The following is a 24,873-nucleotide window of genomic DNA, read 5'->3' on the forward strand; positions in this document are numbered from 1 at the left end:
CACTAGAAAGGTATCTTCTAATTTTACTGTTGTAGACAAACTTACTTTCCTTTTTATAATACAACAGGTCACCGAGGATTATAAGAGAAATAATAGCCCACGCTAAAAATGATATATAAACCTAATCCTGCGTGCAGGTTAACAGGTTGGGTCCTGCTTTCAGGCATCATTGTGCTTTTCTACCTTAACTGAGCCCTTAGAGATCTTTCTAAGGTACAAGCCACATTGACCCGCTTACACACACACACACATTCATTCATACATCTCTTTATTATATGTCCTTTATCATGCACACAATCACACTGCAATGGATGCATCACAGGCAATTTGGAGTTCAATATCTTGCACAGGGACACTTTGACATGGAGACTTTTCACAAGGAAAAGATGTTGAAAGATTTGTTACATTCAAATTTGTGTGAATAAAAGTTTTGGGACAGGAGCAGCTAACATATTAGATGTCTAAATTGGCTTTTTCCTAATACACGGTGATTCATTCAGCGGTCTTGAGCCACTCTGGCAAAAAAAAAAAAAAACATTTGTAAAACCTGACAGGCAGATGGACAGACACATACCTCTGACTCCTTTGGATCGCGTTCGATGGCGTTTTTCAACTGCATTCACCTCCATCTGCAGAGGGAAAACGAGTTAGCTTCCTGAAACTGCAGTGGCAGAAGTAGTTGTTTTCATATTTCCGTGAGGCACTGTGCCACCTCTGCTTTAAGCTGTCCTTGGAGACATGAGGACTTTAATTCCCATTTGCATCATTCACATCAGCATCAAAGTCATTAATTACAAGCGGGAAAGCCAAGTTTCCAAAAGCTCCGACAGATACTGTTTAGACTAAATAGTGCAAACAAAAAGCTAATGTGGATATGTCAAAGTAACATTTAATTTATATAGACAGTTCTGCAGTAAAACAGCTGAATGCGTGATTTATAGTTCTGCATTAAACCCACCATAAAGGCTACGGGCTCACTCTATACCCCAGCCTAAACTGTAGCCTGGCCTGCACCCCAAGAATCCTAATAGGTCTGTCTGTGCAAACACATTAAGGTATATTAACTACCACAAAGACCAAACCTCCTGAAAGAAAATGTAATAGTGCAGCGGAGTGAGCATCTGCTGAACATTTAGACTCAATCAGCCCTGATTTCTTCTCCCCTTCCTGTGTTTCAGCTGTTGTTCAGCTTAGTTTTTCTTGTGATTGCAGAAGAACCCAAACACACCAGTGCACAAGTTTGCAAATAATGATATCACCAACTACAGCAAGTATTTAATGCATTACTCTATCTTAAGATTTCGGTTTAGGTTCTTTGTTCTCATGTGGCTGATATAAAACCACTTAAACCACCACTTGGAAACCACTCTGAACAACTCTTTATATGGACTACTGAAGCCATTACAACCATACACACCCTGTAGACACACTAATCAGTCAGTCTTTAACCTGCTAGCTCTGGAGCTCCCTGTTTCCTGCTGAATACTAGGTGAGAGAAAGCCCATCCGATCTGACTCTCTTGAAATTATCCGGATTTTGTGCACAAAAAGAGTTTAATTGCAGAGATTATCATCAGATTGCTGCTGGAATTAAAATTTTTGAGGTTTTAGTCCCAGGATCAGAACAAATCAACTATAAAAAAGCAATTACCGCCATACTTTGAGCCAAAAAGAATAGAAACACCAGTCAGTTGTGACGATACCTGGCTGTAGCTCAGTGTGGCACCTCTGTATCTGCTGTTGGTCCTGTAGCTTTAGACTTCAAATTCAAATCTCAGACACCATCTTCCAGAGTCATGATCTGCAAAAAAACAAAAAACACTTTCTCAGTTCTGCTGCCAGACATTTGTTGTCTGCAGCTGTTTGCTCTGAAGTAGTTTCCTTTAGCGAGACACTATGTGTGGAAAGGTGGCGAACTTCATTGTCTCTGTGAAATGTATAATTATGAAGCCTAATGACATTTCACGACTCGAGAGACTGGTACCAAATACCGTCTAAACATTTCACTGATATTTTCAAATGTGAGATTTAATTCATCCAGTCAATTAGGTGTTTCTCGAGAGAGGTCCTTGAAAGTCACTGCTAAACACATTTCAGAAACCCGTAGCATGACCTGCAAATTATGGATAATAAGGCCATCTACACAGAAATCTTACCCCTGGAAGGATAACGTGCTTCAAAGACATACCTGTCTGAATTATCAGCATAAAAGAAGAGCATCTCCCTGCACGTTTGATGAAAAAAGGTGCAAGTCTATGTAAAGGCATAAAAAACTATGACTCCTAAGGAGCATCTGAGCACAAGCAGCATTTTAGTCAGCAAGTAACAAAAACCCAAAACTCCTCCACGCCTCGACTAGGGCTGGGCCATATTATACCGTTCACGGTAATACCGGTATAATGTTAGGCAACGATAGGAAAATGAAATATCGCGATAGAATGGGAGTAAAACGCGCATGCGCGGTGCCTTTGTTTTCATACGCACATGGCCGATTGTTGAGTGAAACAGATGAACCAGAATTGGTTTGTAAAAATGGTGCAACTTCCGTGATGTGGAACTGGTTTGGTGTTTGTCCGTCTGATACACAACAAAGCACATTTTTTTGCAGAACATGCAAGCGGCCGTTGTTATTGTCATATTTGTCGGACTAAGATGCTCTTAAATCTGGGAGTAATCTGGGTCCTAAACTCCGTATTCTTCAGGTCAAACAACACTGCAGCATCACTTAGAGTTAAAAACTGTCTAAATTCTTTCATCTTTAATAAAACGATCAGCATTGCTGCTTTACCAGGTGTAACTATAAAGTTTAACTTCCAGGCATCCATGAAAACAAAAGTTATTACATTTAACGGAGTTAGAAGTTAGCAGGAAGCTAGCGGAAGTTAGCTCGCTAGTTTCGCTAGTTACCTAAGCATGATATAGCATGTTCTGACTGAGAGATTTCTGAAAAAAATCAAACGTACAGCTCCGCTATCACTTCCAACATAAATGAAGACAGGAAACTAAACAGCAGTGATGTTTGTAGGGTTACTGAAGTTGGGCTAGCTGGTATATAATGATGTGCTACGTGATCGCTAGCGACACAGCTATGTTAGCATAACATAAACAGTGAAGCTGGAGGACGAACACTAACACTTTTCCACTTATAAAAGTTAACGTGAAGGTTCTTCATGGTTAGAGACAAATGCAATCGCATGGCAGGATGCTGTAAACGGACCAAACTTCAGTCAGGAGAACAACTGAGATAATCCATCCACAATGCGAGGTTAGTCATTAATATATTGCAACAACATGGGAATAGAGCAGCTGCCAGAGAATTCAACATTAATGAATCAATGGTACAGAAGTGGAGGAAGCAAGAAGAATGAGTTTAATAAAGTTTGATTTATCTGACTGCTTTGTTTCGCTTAATGTGCCTTATAATCCCGTGCACCTTATGGTCCGAAAAATGCATACTGCACACTGCAGTTTAATGTTGCAAAGCACCTCTTTTTAACTTCAGTGGATATTATACATGGTTATGCTCAGGATATGTCAGCCCATTTCTACTGGAAATGCCTTTTGGTTAAACTTTCAGCAAGGAATTTGCATTTGCACTGTTAAATTTTTATAAAGCTTTAATGTACATAAAAACCAGCTTCTTGTTTATGTGAAAATAAATGAAAGGTTGTCTTTTTGCACTAGTAATGTTGTGGAGTTGTATTTTGTCTCGCATCAATTATATCGTCGGTTATATCGTTATCGCAAATTTTCAAATATATATCGTGATAAATATTTTTGGCCATATCGCCCTGCTCTAGCCTCGACATCGGTCACCTTTAAAAGAGGGTCAGAGCCTCCCCGTTTTTAACGCAGAAGAAAAGCACTTTGAAACTGCGCACGAAAGGTCTTCTCCTAATGACTTTGCACACGTCGGCGTCGGTGTCTGCAGGCAGACATTTGTGTTCCTGAAACAGTCGTGGTATTTATGTGTTTTCGAGGCTTGAATTCCTTCCCATCAACACATTTCTCATCAGGCCGCGTCGACATCTGTTGAGTTTTGCACATGTAGACGAAGCTGAGATTTTGCAGGGCTCAAAACTCGACGTTTCGGAGGCAAGAGGCAAGAATAATTAGATCGATCACACCAGTCCTACACTGAACCACAGATTTATTTTTTTATTTTTACACTTTCACAGTAAATATATTCTGTTAGGGTTTGAAAGTAAAACCAAATTTGGTCACTGTTTTGATTTGTTATTCCTTCTCATGTTTCTGATGTTTATATACTTTGTCTCCCTCGGTTTTGAACATGTGGTACTTTTGCTTGCCTCCCTTGTTTCCACTTCCTGTTTCACACCGAAAAAAATATTCTTGAAGCAAAAACATTTTTAGTAAAATGTAACTGAAATATATATATAAATATATATATATATATATATATATATATATATAGATATAGATGGATATATATATATATATATATATATATATATATATATATATACGCTAAATAGCGGATAGTATAGCTTTTATTTTGGAAAGAGACATTTCTCTGTAATAAACTCTCTTTTCCAAAGATGAGTGATTCCTCAATCAGATACAGGGCTTGCAATATCGCTAGCCCGACGTCCCGGGGCTAGAGATTTTTTTCAGTCGGGCTACCAAAATCTATCTCTTCCCTGCCCGTCGGGCTATCGTAGGAAGAAAAATATATGTCAATGCTTTTGCATTCTTTCAGAAATGTAGCTGGGTAATTATGTCATTGGCATCGGTGAGCCACTGTCAATATGTGACATATTGAAATCGCGTTTGAATTTGCGCTTGTTTTTTTGCTTTCACTTTGCAATCGCGCGAACTAACTGTGTATAGAGAGCGACAGCACTGATCTGTGAGTGATGAAAATTTGTGCACCAATTCCTCTGACATCGTCTTATTAATCGTTAGCTTACTATGCAAACATGACAAGTGAAATCTCCCGCAGCAAGCTTAAACATGTGAGAGGTTGAGGATATATATTTCATTTCTTCTGAGCCAAATAAGACAGGTCAGGGTGAAGAAGTGACAGCCAAAGAAAAGCTTACCACAAAACGGAGAAGTTATGACAAATCAGACTATAAGGCAAAAAGAAAGTGCAGCTTTATGGTTTCATGGACAAAAGAATTTCTGTGGCTGCAATATGACGCGCACAAGGGTTAGGGTTAAATTTAAAAACTGTACTTTTGAGTTAAAATATATATTTATAATTTTAATAAATGACAAATTAAAAAGGCATGAACATTTTTTTTGTATCGAAAAAATATCGAACCGTGACACCAAAGTATCGAACCGAACCGAACCGTGAATTTTGTGTATCGTTGCACCCCTAATATACATATATATATGGATATATAGTCTTATATATATATATATAGATATATAGTCTTATATAGTCTTATTGAAATAATGGGAATAATGGGATAATGGGATTCCCATGATGCATTTAGTATTTCTTCTTCAGTCACCATGTGTTAATAGACCTCTCTGCACTGAATCATACTTGTTATTAATCTCTAACATCTCTTTACCAGGTTTCTTCCTCTTAAAAGGGAGTTTTTCCTCCTCACTGTCGCCAAAGTGCTTGCTCATAGGGGGTCATATGATTGTTGGGTTTTTCTCTGTATGTATTATTGTAGGGTCTACCTTAGATTATAAAGCACCTTGAGGTGACTGTTGTTGTGATTTGGTGCTGAATAAATAAAATTGAATTGAAATGATTAATTATTATGAAAAATATGCTTGTTATTACCAATCGAGTAGATTTCATCTGGCCAGAATCCATTAAATTGAACCCTTAAGCCTTTATGTAACAAAACTACTACCTCTCCTCATTAGTTTCATCTTCCTGCATCATAGCAGGTCAAGGATTGCACTGGAATATTGTTAAATATAGTTAAATATCAGAATAGATTCATTTTAGGTCAGGTTCTTTGCCATAAACCTTTTAATGATCTTATTTTGTTGTGAGGAACACCACAGAGAAGACCCATGGATGTAGTGAAGGAGGACATACAGGGGTTGGTGTGACAGGGTGAGATGAAGGCTGATGGTCTGCTCTGGAGATCCTCAAAGGGAGAAGCCGAAGGAAGAAATCTCTTATATGATGTACTGCATTTTTAAATAGGTAGTAGAAAGCTGAGTGCATGCCATCAACACTAACTTGTCCACTGTGGGAATTGTTGAGGGCCACTTAGATGCCAGAGAAAGTATAGTGTGACTACAGCACACAGTATGATAAATGAAACTGGGAGTGATTTAGGGCAATGTTTAAGATTCTCATAATGTGCTTCTTCTGTGAAATATGATGCAATGTTAAAAAACCATTAATGCAGCGCTGAGATCAGTAAAATCCCAACCGAACCAACGCACTGCATCTTTTTGACATTTTAAGCAACGCAAAAACCACATCTTGCGATGAAATGAGCCCCCCAAAAATCTCCACAGCATCTTGCTGCGAGCATTTCAATGCAAAGAGCAACATAAGACGGAGCGAAACAAGAGTGAAACAACAGTTTGATCATGAAGACGTGAACACAGCAGCTCCGAGTGCGTCTCTCCTCGGCTGCAGTGCAGCTCAGGGGGGTTTGCAGCCTTAATATAAATGTAAATTCTGGACAGCCTCGCCTGAACTCTCAACCAGCTCCCATTATGTTTCCACAGCATACCGAGGCTGGGTGCATCTAAGGCCGCCACTTCACTGAGGGCGCTCCAACGCGCCCTACATCAAACAGTCTTCCCTCCCTCTGCTGTGAAGAGCTGAGCCGAAAAAAAATTCCTCCACCTCCCCTGGAAACTATACGACTGAGTGGGCTGCACGCTTAATGTGCGCGCAGTAATGTGAGTTTGAGCGCGTGCAGAGGGTGCGCTAACCTCACTACTGCGCCTTTATGAATGTGCATTTCTATAGGCTGCATCCTCTTTGTGGTTCTCTTTGTCTTTCTGAGGACCGCGCTCAGGTTTTGGACACGGGGACTTTCAGGACTGCGAGGACATTTCTGGAAAGCGAGGAGATTTGTGGAGAGGTATATTCGTAGACGGAATGAAGGGGGAAATAACAAGTAGTTTTGGAAAGTGAGGAAAACTGGGACAAAATAACAGTAATGTGAAATAGAATAATAAGAGGAGGGGGAAGTCAGAGACTTTTTTCGGAAAAGGAAAACATTATTGAAAAGGGAGGACATCTGGAATTGTTAAACAGCAAGTCGTTATAAGAAGAGTGAAAGAAATACTGTAAAGAGAGGAATTAAAGACATTTTGGCACTGACATGAATGAAAGACATTAAGTGGAAAGTATGAGCTATTTTAGAAACTAAGGACATGCTAAACTATGATGAATATTACAACTATGTAAAGTTGTAATATTTTTGTATTTTTAATCAAGAACATGTTTTGGTAAATAAGAAAAGAATGAGACAAAATGTCAAATTTTGGGAAACTGATTTTAACATTTTATTATTTTTGTTTTCTTTTTCTGTTTCTTAAGGGGAAGGGCATTATTATAAGTCAAGGATAATGAAAATGTTGTTGGAAAGAGGACTTATTGAAATAAGAGAAGATTTCTGTTGAGTGAGGACAAGGACTTCTTTATAACAGGGAGAAGAAAAAAACTTCTGAAAACAAGGAATTGAGATTTTGTGGAAACCGATTTTTAATTCTGAAAAAATCATTTTAAAAACATTTCAGAAAAGGGAGGAAAGAAGAACGTTTTAAGTTAACTTATTATAACTTATTCTTATTTCTGAAAAGTGAGAGCATCTCTACAAATTGGGGGGATTTTGAGTAGAGTCAGAACAGACTGTGTTTGGAAAGAAGACAGATTTTGGTGAACAGCATTTTTAAAAATTAATTTGAATTGTGATTTTTTTAAATTATATTTTATCAGATTTTTGGAGAGAAGAAATAATATTAAAGGACTTACTGGGAAAATGGGGAAATTCTGATATCAATATTATCCAATAATCTTATGCTATATGAAAAAGGATATTTTCATATAGCATCATTTTTGGTGAAGACGGTAGAATTATGGAGAAAGAAAGGCTGTTATAGACGTTTGCGAGTGAGGAAAAACATTTTCAAAAAGAAGGGCATATTTGAAACCATTAGAAATTTATTTTTTGAGAGCAATGACATAAATAGGAACATTTAAAATGACACTAAGTTGGAAAATTACATTAGAAAATGAGGAACTTCCCGCATTTTCTTAGAAACTTCTGAAAGTCACACGGCATTTGAAAGGACTCAGCTGGAAGGAAAGGTGTGTTGTTTTCATAGGATGCACTGTAGGTTTGCAAATGTATATTATTTTAAAATAGCAGCCGTTTTGGAACATCAAGTTTCATAATTTCACTATTTTGTGGTTTTAATAATGTTATTAGCTATAAAATGCATAATGTTTATGAAACCCCTGCAAGAAGAGCATACAAACATATGTGTTTGGTTGTCTAATAATAAGAAATATTAAGCTATGGAGTAGTAATTACCGTGTCATAATACAGTGCGCCTCTTAGATGTCCATTAATTTTGCTATGAAAGACCAACCTGAATTAGTAAAGTGAAAAATGGAAAGAAATAGAAGCTCTCAGCCAGCGAGTGTATGTGTCACTGTGTCCTATATGGCTGGATTGGCGCTGTGTGAAGAGGAGCTTCCTGCTGCTTAGTATTCAGTCCAGCACTCTGCCTGTCTGGTACAATATGATGCAGAGCTCCCCTATACTGAGGAACACACTTCAATATAAAGCGTGTACCCTCACACACACACACAGTCTTCCAAATGCACACAAATTCATTCGAGTTTCACGCACTTTTGGGTTACAGCAGAAATGTACATTACGGTGTTCTCATTTTTGTTGCACTATTTTTTTTGCCTGAAAACAATCTAAAGGTGCCACATTAAAAAGAAATGGTGGCTGCAGATTGCCCTGTAGGTCAAAGCCATCTCAGCACTTAGTAACTATATCTGTGACGGGCTTGTTTTTTTTAGCAAAACTGTGCCAAAGTTCAGTACAATGTAAGAACATCATGGAGGAGGCGGAGCAAGCACCATCAAATCATTTACTTTCTATATCAAGACACCATGGGGTGCAATGTCATAGACATTAGAAAGGAGAGGCATGGCACTTAGAGATGGCCTGCCCCCCCAACGAGCCAATCAAAAACCGATCCTTGAAACACATGAACCAGTCACGTTGTGGCATTCATGCATGCACACAAAAGAGATTCATGAGGGTTGTATGCATGCTAACCGTGTACTGCAGGAAACATGTGGCTTACTGTATCCATAACATGAACTGCATTTGTTCAGCACCCTGGTGGGAGGAGCCAGAGACCCCTGATCATGTGCAGAGCCTGGATTGAGCTGTTGGTGAGACTGTGAGAGAATGAGACCTGAATCAGCTGATGTTTTTGTACAATAACTGTACTATGTGTAATGAAGCCATAGAGACCCTTCAAGTACACAAGAGTGGGCTGAAAACTGACGAGTTTTACATGCCTGGCGTATGACTGAAAATCAATCAGTACCACAAAAAAGTGCTTTAAAATTGAAGTTGGGACCACCTTTGAAGCCAAATGTTTGAAGTCCAGGGTTCTACTCCAAGCTGAGGGATTTTTGATACAAGTAATGGAAAAGTCCTGCTGTAATGACACTTACTTCAACCTAGAGTGCATAAAGTAATTCCCAGCAATTAAAGAAAACGACAGAACAACCCGAAGACAAGGAATTCAATGTCAAAGGAGGGGCTTAACTTTTCGATCTATGTTTCAGTCCTTGCTACTGTCATGAGCTCTGAGTAGTGACTGAAAGAAAGATTAGAAAGTACAAGCAGCTGAAATTATTTTCCTCCACGGGGTGGCTGGACTCACACAGCGAGGAGCTACAGAAAGGAGCCAATTTACGTGTTTCAGGATGCCTCCTAGGTGGCTTCCATTGGAGAATTTCCAGACCCAACCAACTGGTAGGAGACTCCAGAACTGACCCCGAACACGCTGGAGAGATGATTTATCTCATCTGGCCTGGAAATGCCGCCCACATCACCCAGGAGGAGCTCAAAGATATTGCCAGGAAGATGGACGTGTGGACTAATTTGCTTAGTCTGCTGCCACTTTGACCCGACTGCAGATAAGCAGCTGAAAATGGATGAATGGACAGACGGACAGGAAATCACTCAACAACCCGAGGACCCACTTTCATACCTAAAAATGATTGTAAATCATTTGTCATCGCTCCCTAAAATTGCTCCAGTTTCAGGCTGGAGCAGAGAATCTGCTGCACACATCCAAACACTCACAGGCAAATGTTTGTGAGTCCAAACAAGCTTACACACACTCACACACACACGCGCAGATCAGGCAGCCAGGTGAGGTGTGTGTTTGTGCCAGAGCCAGACAGCAGCTCTGTGTTTTATTACAGCAGAGAACTTTAACAAACCCAACAAACAGAAACACCTGGTGTGTGATGTGATGCTGCAGTGCACAAACCAAACAGCACAAATGAACAGAGAGAGAGAGGTGCAGTGCTGCCTCGTGTTTGTCTTCATATCATTGCAGAATGTTTTTATTATTCTGGATGTAAACTGCTTTTATTGGTGACCTATAAAATATTATTTATGTGAGCCGTGCGAGTCTAGAGCCGATGGCAGCTGCTTGACCACTTAAGGTCTTGCCAAAATATCAGTGGAGCTGTTTGATGGATTGGCATGAAATTTCTGCAGAACGTCTTAATTAACTGTTCTATTTTTTTCACATTTTAAAGCCTGATTGAGCAGCCATACAGTTGTAGTCCACAGCAAGACAGTCCTCAGCAATTAAAAGCATATTAACCATGCATAGGCATAAAAAATAATGGCCAGTGTCTCTCAGAGTCAGTCCCAGAAGTTGTCTAACAACAATAATAATAAAGTACCATAAAGCCAGTGTTCACATTAGTTTCTTAACTCATTGTAACAATCTTTTTTATTTCTGTGTCTAAACCTGTGATAATCAGGAAATCCACCAAAACGAGTTCACTTGTGAGACCAGCCCTATTTTTAATTTCTTCAAACATCAGCGAGTGAAATCAAAAGAAAAGAAGTGACTGAAAAATAAAACCACGAGACGTGAACCAAGGTGTTGAAGGTGAAGAACTTGCAACTGACTCCACCGCCACACTTCAAACCTCCTAATGAGGATTTTGTAGCTTGTTAAAAGAGGCCGTCATGTCCCGGCATTGAGTTTCCAGTTCATCAAGGCACAGATGCCAAAACTTCTGCTTATCTAAAGGGCGTCCAGGCATTGGAATGGGCTATATTTGCAGTCCGTATTATTCCTGTGGCATCAGATAGTGCTATTTGTCCAAGCTGGTCTCTGTGGCTCATGGATGCATAAGCTATCCTTTACCATCTGTACCCTGATGCAACGGTTATCAGCAGGTAATGCGTTAGGACGCTAGCGTCAAAGAACATCTTGTGCATAAGCAGATTACATTATGTATAGCTATTTCACTCCATGCTATTTCTATTATTTTAAGATTTATTTTGAGGAATTTTGTCTTGATTTTGACACAGACAGTGGAGAGGAATAAAGGAAAGATAGCAAGAAGCCAAGTGGAGATCCACTGCTCTCGTTTGCATCGTAACCACCTGCTCATTCACCTGAACCATTGTATTTTCTGAAAGTTCATATTAACACAGTAAAGGTGTGTCTACAAAAGATGACCACATTTACTCAACCTCTGCACTCACAGCCTGGAGATAAATATTTTCGTGCTATTAGGACTGACAGCTGATACAAAGGACAGAGCGGATCCTCACGCTGTTACACTGGTGCACAAACAGTACTGCAGTACAGTTTGTGGTGTAAACAGACACTATTTAAAAAAAAAGCTGCAGCATTTAAGCCTGGTGTGAAGGCCTCGACTCCTCGTTCATCACCTCCCTCATTCCATTCTGGTTTCCATGGAGACTGGACTGATCGGGTGATTAGCCGCGTCAATTAACCTCTGACCAATCACAGAGAGAGGCTGAGAAGCAGCAGCTCATTGTGAACTGCAGGTTCAGTCACAGCAGAATCCAAAAGCTCGAACGGCGAAATACAACAAAACAAAAAACGATCTTCTCGAGTCGATCAAGAAGCGTTCGGTGCCGCGTGACAGGCAAATATCACAGCGTAAAATCACTCTGCTGCAAGGTGAGGTTGAGCTGTTGAGATATTTAAGTAAAAGTATGAGAGGCTAATCAGGAGAATTGTGTTTAAAAGAAGCAAAAATACTGTGAGAGTCATTTTCCGCTGCTGCTGTTCACAGTGGAGTCATTTTAATGACTTTTTACAGGACTGAAGCTCATTATTATTTTCATAATTTCCCAGCTACTTTTTTTCAGTAAAATCACTTTTATAATTCGCAAAATATGAACAAAAGCCTGTTACGCTTGCTCTTGGTAACTGCAGCTCGGAAATAAATGCAGTTTTCTGCCTCGGCGTAATTTTTTCCATAAATGTACGGATACATGAGCCCACTTCACACATGAGCTTGCCAAAGACCTGACTCTCCTGCAGGGTGTGCTGGCCATAATTAACCCTGCTGCACTCCATGTGCCCTCCTGTAAATGTGGGAATCTGAAGTGCCATGTTTCATATCCTCAGACCTGGACACAAACACCCTGCCGGCCTCCTCCTCCTTCCAGTTAGATGACCAGGTCTGAGGTGTCACGTCAGCACTTCAGAGGAGATAAAACTCCTCCTCAGCCCTTGGAACAGCTTCTGTCAAACATTATTCACTTCATAACTGTGAAGATTCACACACGGACACAGTTTTAAAAGCTGAATTTGACCTCAAATGATCCCATACAGCAGTGGTTGTCAATCACTGACATGCAGGTATGTGTCTGTTTCTGTTAGACAACTGAAAAACTGATAAAAGAGATACAGCAGAAGGTCGTAAAATGCCAAAAGGCTAAAGGCCAACATTAATTCATGGGTGTCAGTGAGTCATCAGATCACTATATTATAATCCTGCTTTCATCTCACAAAGAAACTCGCAGCACTCTTATGTAAGTCAGCATCTTAACATGCTATGAATTCTTAACAGGATGACTGTGAGCAACAAGTCGTGCTTCTCGATATCTGGATTTTTTTTTCCAGTAACATGAGTTCGATTTCTTTCAGGTTCGTGTTGAGGAGGAGGCTTGAAGGATGCAGAAAAAAACTCCACAGGGTAATGTACTGAACGTGAAGGATTTGGCTCAATGGACATTCAGGATCTTCATTTTCAAATAACTTTATCTTGAGGTTTAGTCTTCTAAAGCTTACTTAGGGATATGGAAGAATTAAGGAAGGCTCTTACTTCCTGCTAAGGCTCAGCACAAAGTTTTGATCCCTGACAATAAACTTCCAACTTTACTGAAACAAAACTACTTCCAAACCCAGTCCAGCAGTGTCAGTCTGAATCATTACTCTATGCTGTGTTTTCCAGTAACAAAGTACACACTTTGAGTGTGCTTTTTTTTGTCTCTTAATAACAAGATAAGTGTGTGTGTAGAGAACATGTACAGTAACTTGTGCTTCTTACAATGAACACTCCAGAACATTAAACAGGAAGCAAAGCTAAACGTTCATTTTGATGCCCAAAAAAGTTGATTCTGTTCATCTGGAATGTTTTCAGCGGGAGAAACAAGTCGTCACTCATCCAAGGGACTTCTTCACCTACGTCCAGATGAACAGAATGAACTTTTTGGGATTTCCTTACCCGGATGATTGAGCATGCATCAAGTCAATTTTGATGAACACAAATTTGGATGTTAGGGCAAGAACTGCTCTCCAAAAGATGCAAGACGGGAGTTCTGTCTGCAGTAAGGTGGATTTGAAAGTCTGGCTCTATTCTGAAACTTCCAGTACTTACGTGTTCAGACAAGAAAACACGAAAAAGTGAGGAAGGCATGAGCAAGACCAAAAAATAAGACAGAGCAGTCATCAGTGACCATCGATATGACACTGATTAAGTCAAATGTAGCATGAAACGGAGGAGTTGAGGTGGGCTGCAAAGAGGCTTGCAGCGACAGAAGCAAATCTATGAAGGCTGAACCAGCTTAAATAATGTCCCCTATATGGATAAAATAATGACACTACATTACACTCTGCAATGTAGTGTAATTACTTTATCCAAAAAGTATCAAAGACTGGCACTGACCACAAGAGCCTGGAGAGCAATGATGCAAACTTGCTTGCATCTTAATTGCCTGAGTACGGTGACTGACTGACCAAACTTCTAAAAATAAAAATTGTTTATTGTAATTGTTTATATGTGGAAATGAATTTGTGACATCTACTGTTATTGTAGTTCAATAAAACTACACTATAGGTCGCAATGCACTGATGAGCTAAGTATCAAATTCAGTTTCATGCTGTTCTGTGTTTTTATTGCAGCACCTTTAAAGCACTGCAGCGATTTCTACTGAGAGAAATCATCCAGGAGCCTAACAGCAAAGTGGCAGCAGTTTGGAGGCGTTTCAGCTGTGCTACACCAACAGCTTCTCTTTGTATGTCTGCAATTTTTTGTGCTTAAACACAAACTGTGATTAAGTAAGTCAACAGGACTAAAGAGCTCCAATGACTGCAACCATTTTAGTCTTTGTTTGGTAGGATAGCGGAGACAAGACAGGGAAAGCTGGAAGAAAGACATTCAGTAAATGGTATCCAAGCAGACTTGGACCCAGGCATTCACATTAGCCTTACCTCATATGGTATGGGTCGCCTATTTAACCAACGGGTTAAATAGGCGACCCATACTGGTGCCACGTTCTTGGAAAACGGTTGTTGTACTTGTGGTAAAATAACATTGCCCTAAACGTCAGTGAAAGATTCCCAGTCTCTTCCACAGAGTGAGGAATTTGGCTTATTGATCAAACACAAGTATTGGATCGGGTATTTCCATAAAGTTAATTACAATGTAACTCAGTGTCAAATTATAGTGTTTCTTTGTTTGTTTGTTTGTTTTACTTAGGAGGAGCTGGACAAAGTTGGGGCAGTGGATCCTTGAAAAAAAGTTTCTGTTAACTGGCATAAAACTCAGGTGTAATAATATAGTATTCTTATAAATTAAAAAAGATAAAGAAGAAACAACTGTTTGGGCTGATGCCTTTCAACGAAACAAGCATGAGGAGGTTTTGGTGCTTCTGTTTATTGAGGCTGTGATGTCTACATGACTGGTATTTGACAACTGGCTTGTCTGACAAACGCTATGCAAATTATATAAAGACTAAAACTATTACAAACCTAAGTGAAACTAAACATTTGTTGGAACAGAAAGCACTCAAATGAAACAACCATCCACAAAAACTAAACAGAGGACAAAAGGTTTAAAGTAAATAAAAATTAAAAATGAATAAAAGTAAGGAAATCTTATCCAACCTTCAGCAGGTTTACTGGAGCAAAAACAACACTTTGCTTCTAAAAGCAAGAAACCGACGTGTTAGATACCAGCTCACAGCTCACGTCATTGTCATTTTTCATCATGTAGACACAGATTTGGCCGCTAACGACTCCTCCACCTCCCATCATTCACCTCTGTGGCAAAGAGCAGCGGGGCGGGGCTGAGTGACTGACAGGATGATGAGTGGATGCGGTCAATGTGTGAAGCTTTAATGATCTGTAACAAGCAGACAAAGCAGGTCGTGAGTGGCTACAGAGATCCACAATCATTACTCCTGCTTGAATTTGTGTGTGTGTGTGTGTGTGTGTGTGTGTGTGTGTGTGTGTGTGTGTGTGTGTGTGTGTGTGTGTGTGTGTGTGTGTGTGTGTGTGTGTGTGAAGGAACAGAAAACATCCAACCAAATCTGAGGTGACTCTCTGAATCATTTTTAAAGGAAGGAAGGAAGCCTAACAATTAAGATATTTGAGTTTTTCACCCAGACAGACTCCAGCTGTGAGATAAGATTACAGATGTTTCAGGGGTCAGAGGCCATAAAAGATGGAAAAAATATTACTAAGTTTTCCAGTAATCAACGCTCTAAGTCGGACTCCACAGAAACCAGCTGTCGGTCTGCTAACATGAATGATTTTACACACACACTCTTCATAGAGAACAGAATCTACCCACACTGAATCACTGAAAATGTGTGTGTCCTTATCCAGAGAGTGTGTGTGCGTGTGATTTTTACACTATGAGTCATTCGAGGCTCCACAATAGACTGTGATGAAGCCTTCTGCATCGTGTCTGTGTGTGAGTGTGTGTGTGTGACCTCCATTGATCAGAGTGAGGTAATCAGATTGATGGCAGTCTTGGCAGCAGCTTAGATTTAATAAACCGCAGGCAGACAGGCAGACAGACGGACAGACATGCAGGCGGGCAGTTCAGATGAGGTCGTGTCGGTCTGACTTGACAGTGTGACATCACAGAGAAAGACTGTCAGATGTTCAGATGTTACGTAAACCTGCAAATGTCGGTGTCATGCCAATGTCTCGTATGGTGCTCGTCTTCCTGAGCTGGAATTTTCTGAAAACCACAAACGATGTCAGTTATAATTCCAGCACAGACCCAGTGTGTTCTAATCACAGAGCATCACGTAATGTTTCCTCTGCCTTTGTTAGACACAAGGCGTCTTCTGGTGTTGGTGCACCAACTGGGAATATTGGCCATGGAGAGATACAACCGTTTTTGGATAGCTCGAAGTGTTAGGTTCACCAGCCAGGAGGCTTTAGTTTGTATTTATTCATGTTTGGTTTTTACCACTAGCTGATTCTTATATTCCCACTTTCTCTTGCTGGTTGTGTTTAGGGCAGTGTTTCTCAAAGTTGATATGCCAACTTAGAGATCCACCACATGAATGAAGGCTGCAAAGGTAAAATGGCGATGGCAGTGTTGTTATTTGAGCCACTGATAGAACAATAAAAGCAATTTGGTTGCTCCTTGTAACATATCTTTGGGGTTGATGGTGTTTTAGGCTGGCTAAAGTCATTTTTGTACTCGTTTACAGTTCATACACCATTACTGAAATGGCACTGCATGTGTATGTGTTAAGAATGCGTAGTCTTTCATGATGGCTATAAGACAAGAAGTGAAATTTGAAGAAAATAGCTCATTTTGTTATGTTTTGTGCTGCTATGTCCTACATTATGAAGGAAAAGCCATTTTGGCCCACTTAAAATGACATCGAGCGCTGCCCCTGGACCACCTCATGTGTTTCCTCATTTGTTGAGCTGTCTGCAGACATGACGACCGACATTCTGATATGTGATGTTCTTTATAACCAGGGAACCGTTTGCTATAACATTTGCCCTGTTGAGATTTAATTTCAGCTTCTCCTCCAGTCTTCATCAGCTCTGTGGGTGCAGAGTTTTTTGAACCCCAGAGATCCAAATGGTGCTGCCATCTATCACATTTTCACAAGGCAATGTGACTTCATGTCTGTCTCCGACAGCTGAATGCTGCACAGTCGCTACTAGAAAGTTACTGTCGGCTGCTCCTTACCAAAAGGAGTTGCCACAGTTGGTAGCTCTTAGGATGCTTTCACTGACCCCACCCCAATAGGAATTTAAGTCTCTGGGTGGAATTGTACCAGCGCCAAAGCCGAAAGATCATGGTTTGGGTTATAACACACCCTGTAATCCTTCACACTGAAAAACTGCAGGTTGACTGCACCATCTTACTACTACCATAACCAACAGCATACCAGCTGCTATACAACAGCATTATTTTACACCCCCAGAATGAGAACGGTCTGACTGCTGACCCACAGCGTTCACTGCGAGAATTCTGCAGTTTTAGTTTTAAATCAAATTTCAGCTCATTTAAGTTCTTTTTTGTTTTGTTTTTTAGTTCTGGTATTAGTTATAGTTTTTATTATATAATGGTTGGATTTAAGAACTGCTCAATGATATAGCGATGCAACAATCCCTGCTAATTATTACTAAGTGACAGACTAATTAAATACCAGGATTTCACTTGCAACAGCTACAACTACAATTACCTGCACAGCAGTTCACTTACTTAAATTAGTGGAAGTGAGGCCCATACACCAATAAGCTACAGCAGCGGTCCCCGACCTTTTTTGCGCCGCGGACCGGTTTATGCCCGACAATATTTTCACGGACCGGCCTTTAAGGTGTCGCGGATAAATACAACAAAATAAAACTAGTACCGGTACCGAAAAAAGAAGATTTATTCATAACACACGTGAAAAGACCCAGGGAAACCGAGTAAATGATAAAAACGATAACAAAATAACGCTGAAAACCGATAAAAACCCTGAAAACCATACATTTCACACCTGAGCCTCAACTCTCGTGGCCCGGTACCAAACGACTCACGGACCGGTACCGGTCCGAGGCCCGGGGGTTGGGGACCGCTGAGCTACAGCATCCACGCCCCTAAATTAAGCCTAAACACACATGAATGAATTCAGGTGTTTCAGCTGTTAAGAATGGGGAACTAGGAGGAGCTCCAAGCTGTTTTTGTCTATTTCTGCTTTAAAGTTGGACATTTAGATGTCAGGAAGACTGACAAACTGTTAGAGGAAGCCTCAAGTGGCCATTAGAGGAATTGCAGTTTTTGGTACTTCAACACAGGAAGTTTCCCCTTGGTTGTCATAACTACCAAAAATTAGTTTGTGACAGTATTATGCTTTGTTTCTTAAATGACTGGGCTCTTTCGTGTCTGGGTAACCAGTATAGCTTTGGTTTGTTAGGTGAAATGTTCCAAACTTTCTCATGTTGCAAACTATCGTTTAAAAGTTGTTGCAAACTATCGTTTAAAACTTCTTTTGGCTGCTCCCTTATTCACGAGGGGATCCCACAGCAGATGGACCCACATATTTGATTTGGCAGATTTTTACCGAAACAACCCTCCCAGGCATTTTTGTCTCCTCCAAGACTTGAACCCGAGATCTCTCATGTGTTAGATGAATGTGTAAACCACTACATTGTAAATTGTAGTTTGCGAAAATTCCTCCAACTTCCCCACCTTACTGCTGTAAATCTGCATTCAACCACTGATTTGCAAGTCAGTTGCGTAGTAGAAGCTTAGCCTGATGTTCAAAGTGACATCCTCATCCCGGCTGTAAAGAAACTGAGCTGAACTTTCCCGAATGCTGCAAATTGAAACACAACAGCTCGTTGAGCACGGAGAGCAGCAGCAGGAATTATTTTATCTGTGATGTGAAGAGACCCACAGGTGTGAATGGAGAATTTATCTGTGACCAGCAGTCTGCTATGACTGGTCAAGTGTAAGCTGAACCTGTGTTTAATATCCTCTGTCACACACAGGTGGTGCTGGGCTGCGGAGATGAGGCAGGTTTATTTTCCTCTGCAGTTATGAACGATCGCCGGGCTCTGGCCTGTCTCTGACTCAGACTCTGCAGAGAGCCGACAGAAAATAAAGGAGTTTTTCTTTCATTACTTCTCAACTGAGTTCACCTGGTGTCTTTGTTTACACAGCAAAACAGCCAGGAGAGAAATCTCCTACGGTTCATGCAGAGCCACAACACCCGGTCTGACAGGAAGATTATATTTCGTCAGGTCTCTTCTCATTCTTCATCGCAGCAGAGAAGAAGACCGTTTACGCAAAACCACATGCTGAGATCAACGACAAGCGTGATCCTAAACCTTTTCACAGAAAATTTCCCATCTGTCCGGGTTGGAGCACGAGTTTGACATCACTGAACTAAAGTCCACTTCATTCCCTCCGACAACAGCGATACGACAAACAACAGAGACGTGGTCAAAGATCAAAGCTCGCTCAGCCAAGAACACTGTGATCACCCAGTAATGATGACAAAAGGTGAAAATACAGACATCTATAAATGTCTAAATACAGACATAGACATACTGTCTTAGGATGAAAAAGTAAATAAAGTTTTGGGCCTTTCACCCTACACAACCTCAGGCTCTAAATTAGCAGGTAGGACAGCAACAAGTTTTAGAAAACTATCGACTTTCAGCATCTGCAACAACACTTAAAGCTTCAAACACAAATTCAAAAAAATTAGAATTCAAAGGCTACAAAATCATCTAAAAACGAAGACATTTTTCACAAAAATCTAATGACGCATAATTCATAAGTAGGTGGAGTTTCCCTGACATGAGACATAAACAGTTGTACCATCACAAACTGTCTTGAATAGTGTGCCGACTTGCTGTTGGTGGGTTTTATAACCTAAATCAACTTAAGGTCGGTTAGTGGAGAAAAACCACTTGATGCAGTGGACCTTCTACAGGAACGGATGCTAACGCAGCAAATGATTCACTTAAAAGTACAATATAGACTTTAACCAACACCTGAGCTAGAATATTTCATTACTTTGCAGAGCGCATTCACATGAAATTCATAAAATCTTTCGTCATGTATAGAAGCATCTGAGAGTCTCTCTTTTTTAATACACGTTTAGGGAATAAAGCCGCTGGAAACTGGACAAAAGTCCTCACGCCTGATCGAGACAACAGTCTCGACACTTTGCTATCCCTGCAAAACTATGAACTTCTGCTTTAAATGGAACCAAACAAACACAAGGAATAAAGTATATTTTATATATAAAGGATATCTATGCAAACACTCATCCTACGCTAAGACGGCCTGCCTTTGACCTCTAAAGTTCTCTTTTATATTCACTGGTGAACACCTCAGACAGTTTAAAGAAATCCTGCATTAAATCGGAACTCATTCATGGAAAAGCTTGAATGTTGTCCCTGATTTCTGACTATACTGTACGTCCAGACAGCGGCCCACCTCTCCAGTTTCAAGGGTCAAGTGTACCTGAAGCCAGGGTCTAAATCCATTTCCAGTGAGAATGATTTAACCCCCAAAATGATTCCCCAGTAGTTACAACACTGAGCAGTGCTTTTTAAGGCGCTGCTGCAGGAAAGATTTCTAGTTACTTTAGCTTTTCACCCCCAACTATAAGATCTGTATAAGAATAAAGAAAACTACAGAAGAAGAACAAACAAACATAATCATAAATAAATAAATGAGATTCCATTTTGCTAGCGCATGGTTTTTGTAGAATATTATATTTATCTAATTGAGTAAAGGCTTTAATGTTTCTTTACTTTCTTCACTTCGCTTCCTTTCCTCATCACTGACTTGCTCTCCTGTTCCTTTGTCACCTGCTCATTTCCTCATTGAATTCGCCTGTCACACCTTATTTGAGGGCAGCACTCACTTTTTTCACCTTCACACCATCGACGGTTCCAATTTAGCAGTCAGTGTACATCTTTCTCACATTTCTCATCGTGGCTGAAATTAACTTTAAGTCAGATAATAAACCTTTGTTCACTGGATAATAATCTAATAGCTTATTAATTAAGTGCATTCTGATCGGATGCTCATGACGGCAACAAAACCTTCTTATGAACTTCCTAATTAACAACCTGCCTTTGTACCCTGGACTGGGGGTATTTATTTGCACCCTCAGGGTTGGTTCCCTACAGAGGCCGGTGTTGAACCTCTGGTAAGAACTCTGCACGTTAATGTGACGGCACAGAAACGGACCCTTTAAAAAAGGAAAAATTGGGCTCAGGGGCTTTTACAGGTTTATTTTTTATTATTCATTCGTACATGTGGAAATGACATTTGTGAGGCACTTTTCTAGCCTTGCTCACCTCACAACTCTTTATCTTTTAAACATCTTTGGCCAATTTAGAATCACAAAGACCTCCAGAAGATTCAAAGTCCAGGACCTTCTTGTGTGCAAACCTCTGCTGCTGATATGCAAGACGAAAAAGAAGGAAGCTTGTAATATATATTGATTTTAATGAAACAATAAAGTTAATATTTTATATCATAATATTTATTTTTTCTATTTTTACCAAACAGCTGCACAAATATTATTGCTTGAGAACTTCTATGTGCATTTTGAGGACCTTAAGAAGAAACACATGGTTACTTTGGGGCCCAGTAATTGGTCCTTGGGGAAACATAAACGTGTACTGTACCTGTCGGGAATGCACTGATTGTGTTAGCGCCTTTAACAGCAATTTTATTCACCCAGTTTTTTTGGAAAACTTTCAGCTGCACACCGGTTCTTTGTTATTTGTAGTTTGTAGCAGATGATAATCAGGAAGCACAGGAGGTTTTATACCAATGAAAACTGGGTTTGCTGTCCAGATTTGATGTGTCAGCAGGCTATAATTTGCTTTATCTTCCTGTGGATTTGACCCTTGTGTGGAAATGCACTGAAGGAACCTTAATTCTGGGAAAGTTCCTGAAACTTTAGGTGAAGAAAAAAAGAGTTAATATCTGAGTAAAGACACGAGTCATAAATGTTAAAGATGCCCTGATTTTGCTTCAGAGCTTCCAATCCCCCCAAAATTTCCCCCTGCAGGGAAATCAGGTGGTTCTTATTCAAGAGTTTCAGTGATGTAATTTCCCACGGCTGTACTAACCCTTTTTTAAAATTAACCAACTTTAATTTGCGCACTGGGTTCGACATAAATATGTACAATAAGCTCAGCATAGGCGCCTGCACAGCTAGCAGACTGAAGATAAGCCAGGGCAGATTTTCCTATATAATCCACTGATGGTTGGGTTGGATGATGAAGTCTAAAAGTAATCCAGGTTTCATGTGAAGCTGTCGCATAATCTAAATTAGTCAATTTTAGCATGTATTTTATGTTATTGTATGACGTTTTTTGCATTCTTGCCTGCTGTTAAAAGTTAACAATGAAAATGCAGCATTAAGTTACTTTAAGTGTTAAAAATGTAACTACTTTTTTATTTTTACTGTAGAAGTCAATAATCTCTTAAGGATTTAAGCAATTTACCTTAATTTTATGGAGATTCTTCCCATGCAGGGAAAAGCAGATTGTTCAAACATGTCAAATTGAAAATAGAGATGTTAAAGGTTCCAAAAGGTCAACGCAGACTTCACTTCAGCTCTGCATAAATCATTACAGGAAAATTACTTGGTAACCCAGTAGGAATAAACAGCATTACATACAGTGGTCTCAGCCCAGATTATCATATCCTACAGAGGTATCCTATACACTCACCATACAGAACAATACAGGCTTCATGGCACCCAGTAGGAACATTACATAAATATTACAGGGATGTTACGGAGCCCCGGGTCTGCTCACTCACACCTCTAAGCAATAAAAGTGAAATCATAAACGAGCACGATAATGAGCATAAACATAATCAAAGAGGTGGCATAAGGTCACCACAGACTGAGCAGCTCAAACAGCTCACTGTGGCGCTGCGATGGGAATATCACAGGACAGGAATATTAAAGTCAGTACAACGCGTGACAAAAGGCACAGTGAGGCAAAGCGCCACGGCACCATAGAAACAACGCACAACATGACAAACATGTGCAAAATATCATGGGAACAACAGAAGCATGACTGACTCACTACAGGGAGATTACAGAGGTGCCACAGTCAGACAATGTTCCCGCGAAGGCGCGCGGAAAGCGGCACAGACACACTCCACAGCCTCGCGCTCTTACGGGAATAATAAGAGGACTGTCAACACAACTGAGCTGTGAAACAACGCGAGCGTGACACTATAGGAAAATTACAGCAGTGTGCTCAACGTAACCGGAGCCGCAGAAAGAGCGAGAATGAGAGAAACCTCAGAGAAGGAAAACATACTGAAATGGCGAAGATGGAGACTCCTCTATCTCTTCTTCCTCCTCTCCTCTTCCTCTCAGGTCTGAAAGTCTGCAGCCTTCTTCCCTCGCTCTCACTCTCTCTCTTTCTCTCTAAAGGTCTCTCTACCACTGTCTCTCTCTTTTGTCGCTGTGATATCTGGCCATGCCTTCACAGGAGGGGGAGGAGGGGGTGGAAGAGGAGGAGGGCGAGGAGGAGAAGGGGGGGCCAGACAGACAGAGAGGAGGGAGAAGAGGATGATGATGTTGATGAAGATGGTGGAGGGAGAATCAGACACTGCAGCAGAGAGCGAAGAAGAAGAAGACGGCGCCTTTACCTCTCTCTCTCCCTCTCTCTCTCTCTCTCTCTCACCTTCTTCCTGATCCTCTTTTCTTTATTTCTCGAGGACGCGCACGCAAGCCCAGCGACGCTCCCGATGGTGTGTGCACGCGCGCGTGCAGGCTCCAAGGATAGCGATGCATTCACCACCACCGCGCCACCTCCTCATCCCTCCTTCTCACTCGCTTTTTTTCTGAATTAATTTCAAGCCTGTAGACTCTGAGAGCGTGTGTGTGTGCTTGTGTGTTGTTTTTGCACCCTGCAGACACACACACACACAGACAAAAGTCTCTCCATAGGCGTTGAAATGTGTCAGTGTGTAATTCCCTTTGTTCAGCTCTGTGTGAACAAAGAGGTTAGACTCTCTTCATTAGTAGTAGCTGGAGTAGGCCACTACTCACACTGCAGTTTTATTTTGAGAGTAAAATGTTCATTAACACAACTTTTGGGGTGTCAGATTGTGAAAGTGTCCTTTTCTCCTTCTCCAGGTTTTATTTGGCACAGATGTGTTGCAGCTTTTCCAGAGGATTTGCGCTCAGACTGTCCAGTGGAACTGCTTCCCTGGTGCATCAAAGAGGCAAAAAGACAAGCATGCTTGACAAGTGTCATTTTAGAGGATGGCTGCTAAAATAAATGACCTATAACTCATCTAAAGTAGATGCTGTGGGGTGGAGGCTCTTTGTTTTGCCTCTACTTGCCTTGCAAGACTCTGTGGTTGTTGCCAGTGATGGGAATAATGGCGATACAAGTAACGGCGTTACTAACGGCCAGTGTTGGGAAGGTTACTTTTAAAATGTATTCCGTTACAAAATACAGAATACATGCCCCAAAATGTATTCTGTAACGTATTCCGTTACGTTACTCAATGAGAGTAACGTATTCTGAATACTTTGGATTACTTAATATATTATCGTGCTTTTTACAACAACGTGAATGTACTATTGCTGTGTGATTTATTACTATTACT

General features: G+C 40.5%; 1 protein-coding gene across 5 annotated transcripts in view; it reads right to left on the bottom strand.

The window, feature by feature from the left end:
- Window positions 1-23,856, bottom strand: part of myt1la (myelin transcription factor 1-like, a) — a 92,657-nt gene extending 68,801 nt beyond the window's left edge. For 2 of the 5 annotated variants that reach the window (XM_085248061.1, XM_085248059.1), the window contains exons 1-3: window positions 23,571-23,856; window positions 1,703-1,800; window positions 575-629 (exon numbers count right to left, since the gene is read on the bottom strand). In XM_085248061.1, the coding sequence (XP_085104187.1) occupies window positions 575-629 (55 nt within the window). In that variant the 5' untranslated portion in view covers window positions 1,703-1,800; window positions 23,571-23,856. The remainder of the gene's footprint in view (window positions 1-574; window positions 630-1,702; window positions 1,801-23,570) is intronic. The other 3 variants (XM_085248063.1, XM_085248060.1, XM_085248062.1) reach the window with 3 other exon arrangements.
- Between the last annotated feature and the right edge of the window lie 1,017 nt (window positions 23,857-24,873).

The sequence above is a fragment of the Mchenga conophoros genome, linkage group LG15 (genome assembly GCF_057382185.1).
Source record: "Mchenga conophoros isolate Kocher_MC1m ecotype Shallow Benthic linkage group LG15, M_conophoros_male_GT1.1, whole genome shotgun sequence".
In the NCBI taxonomy this organism is placed as follows: domain Eukaryota; kingdom Metazoa; phylum Chordata; class Actinopteri; order Cichliformes; family Cichlidae; genus Mchenga; species Mchenga conophoros.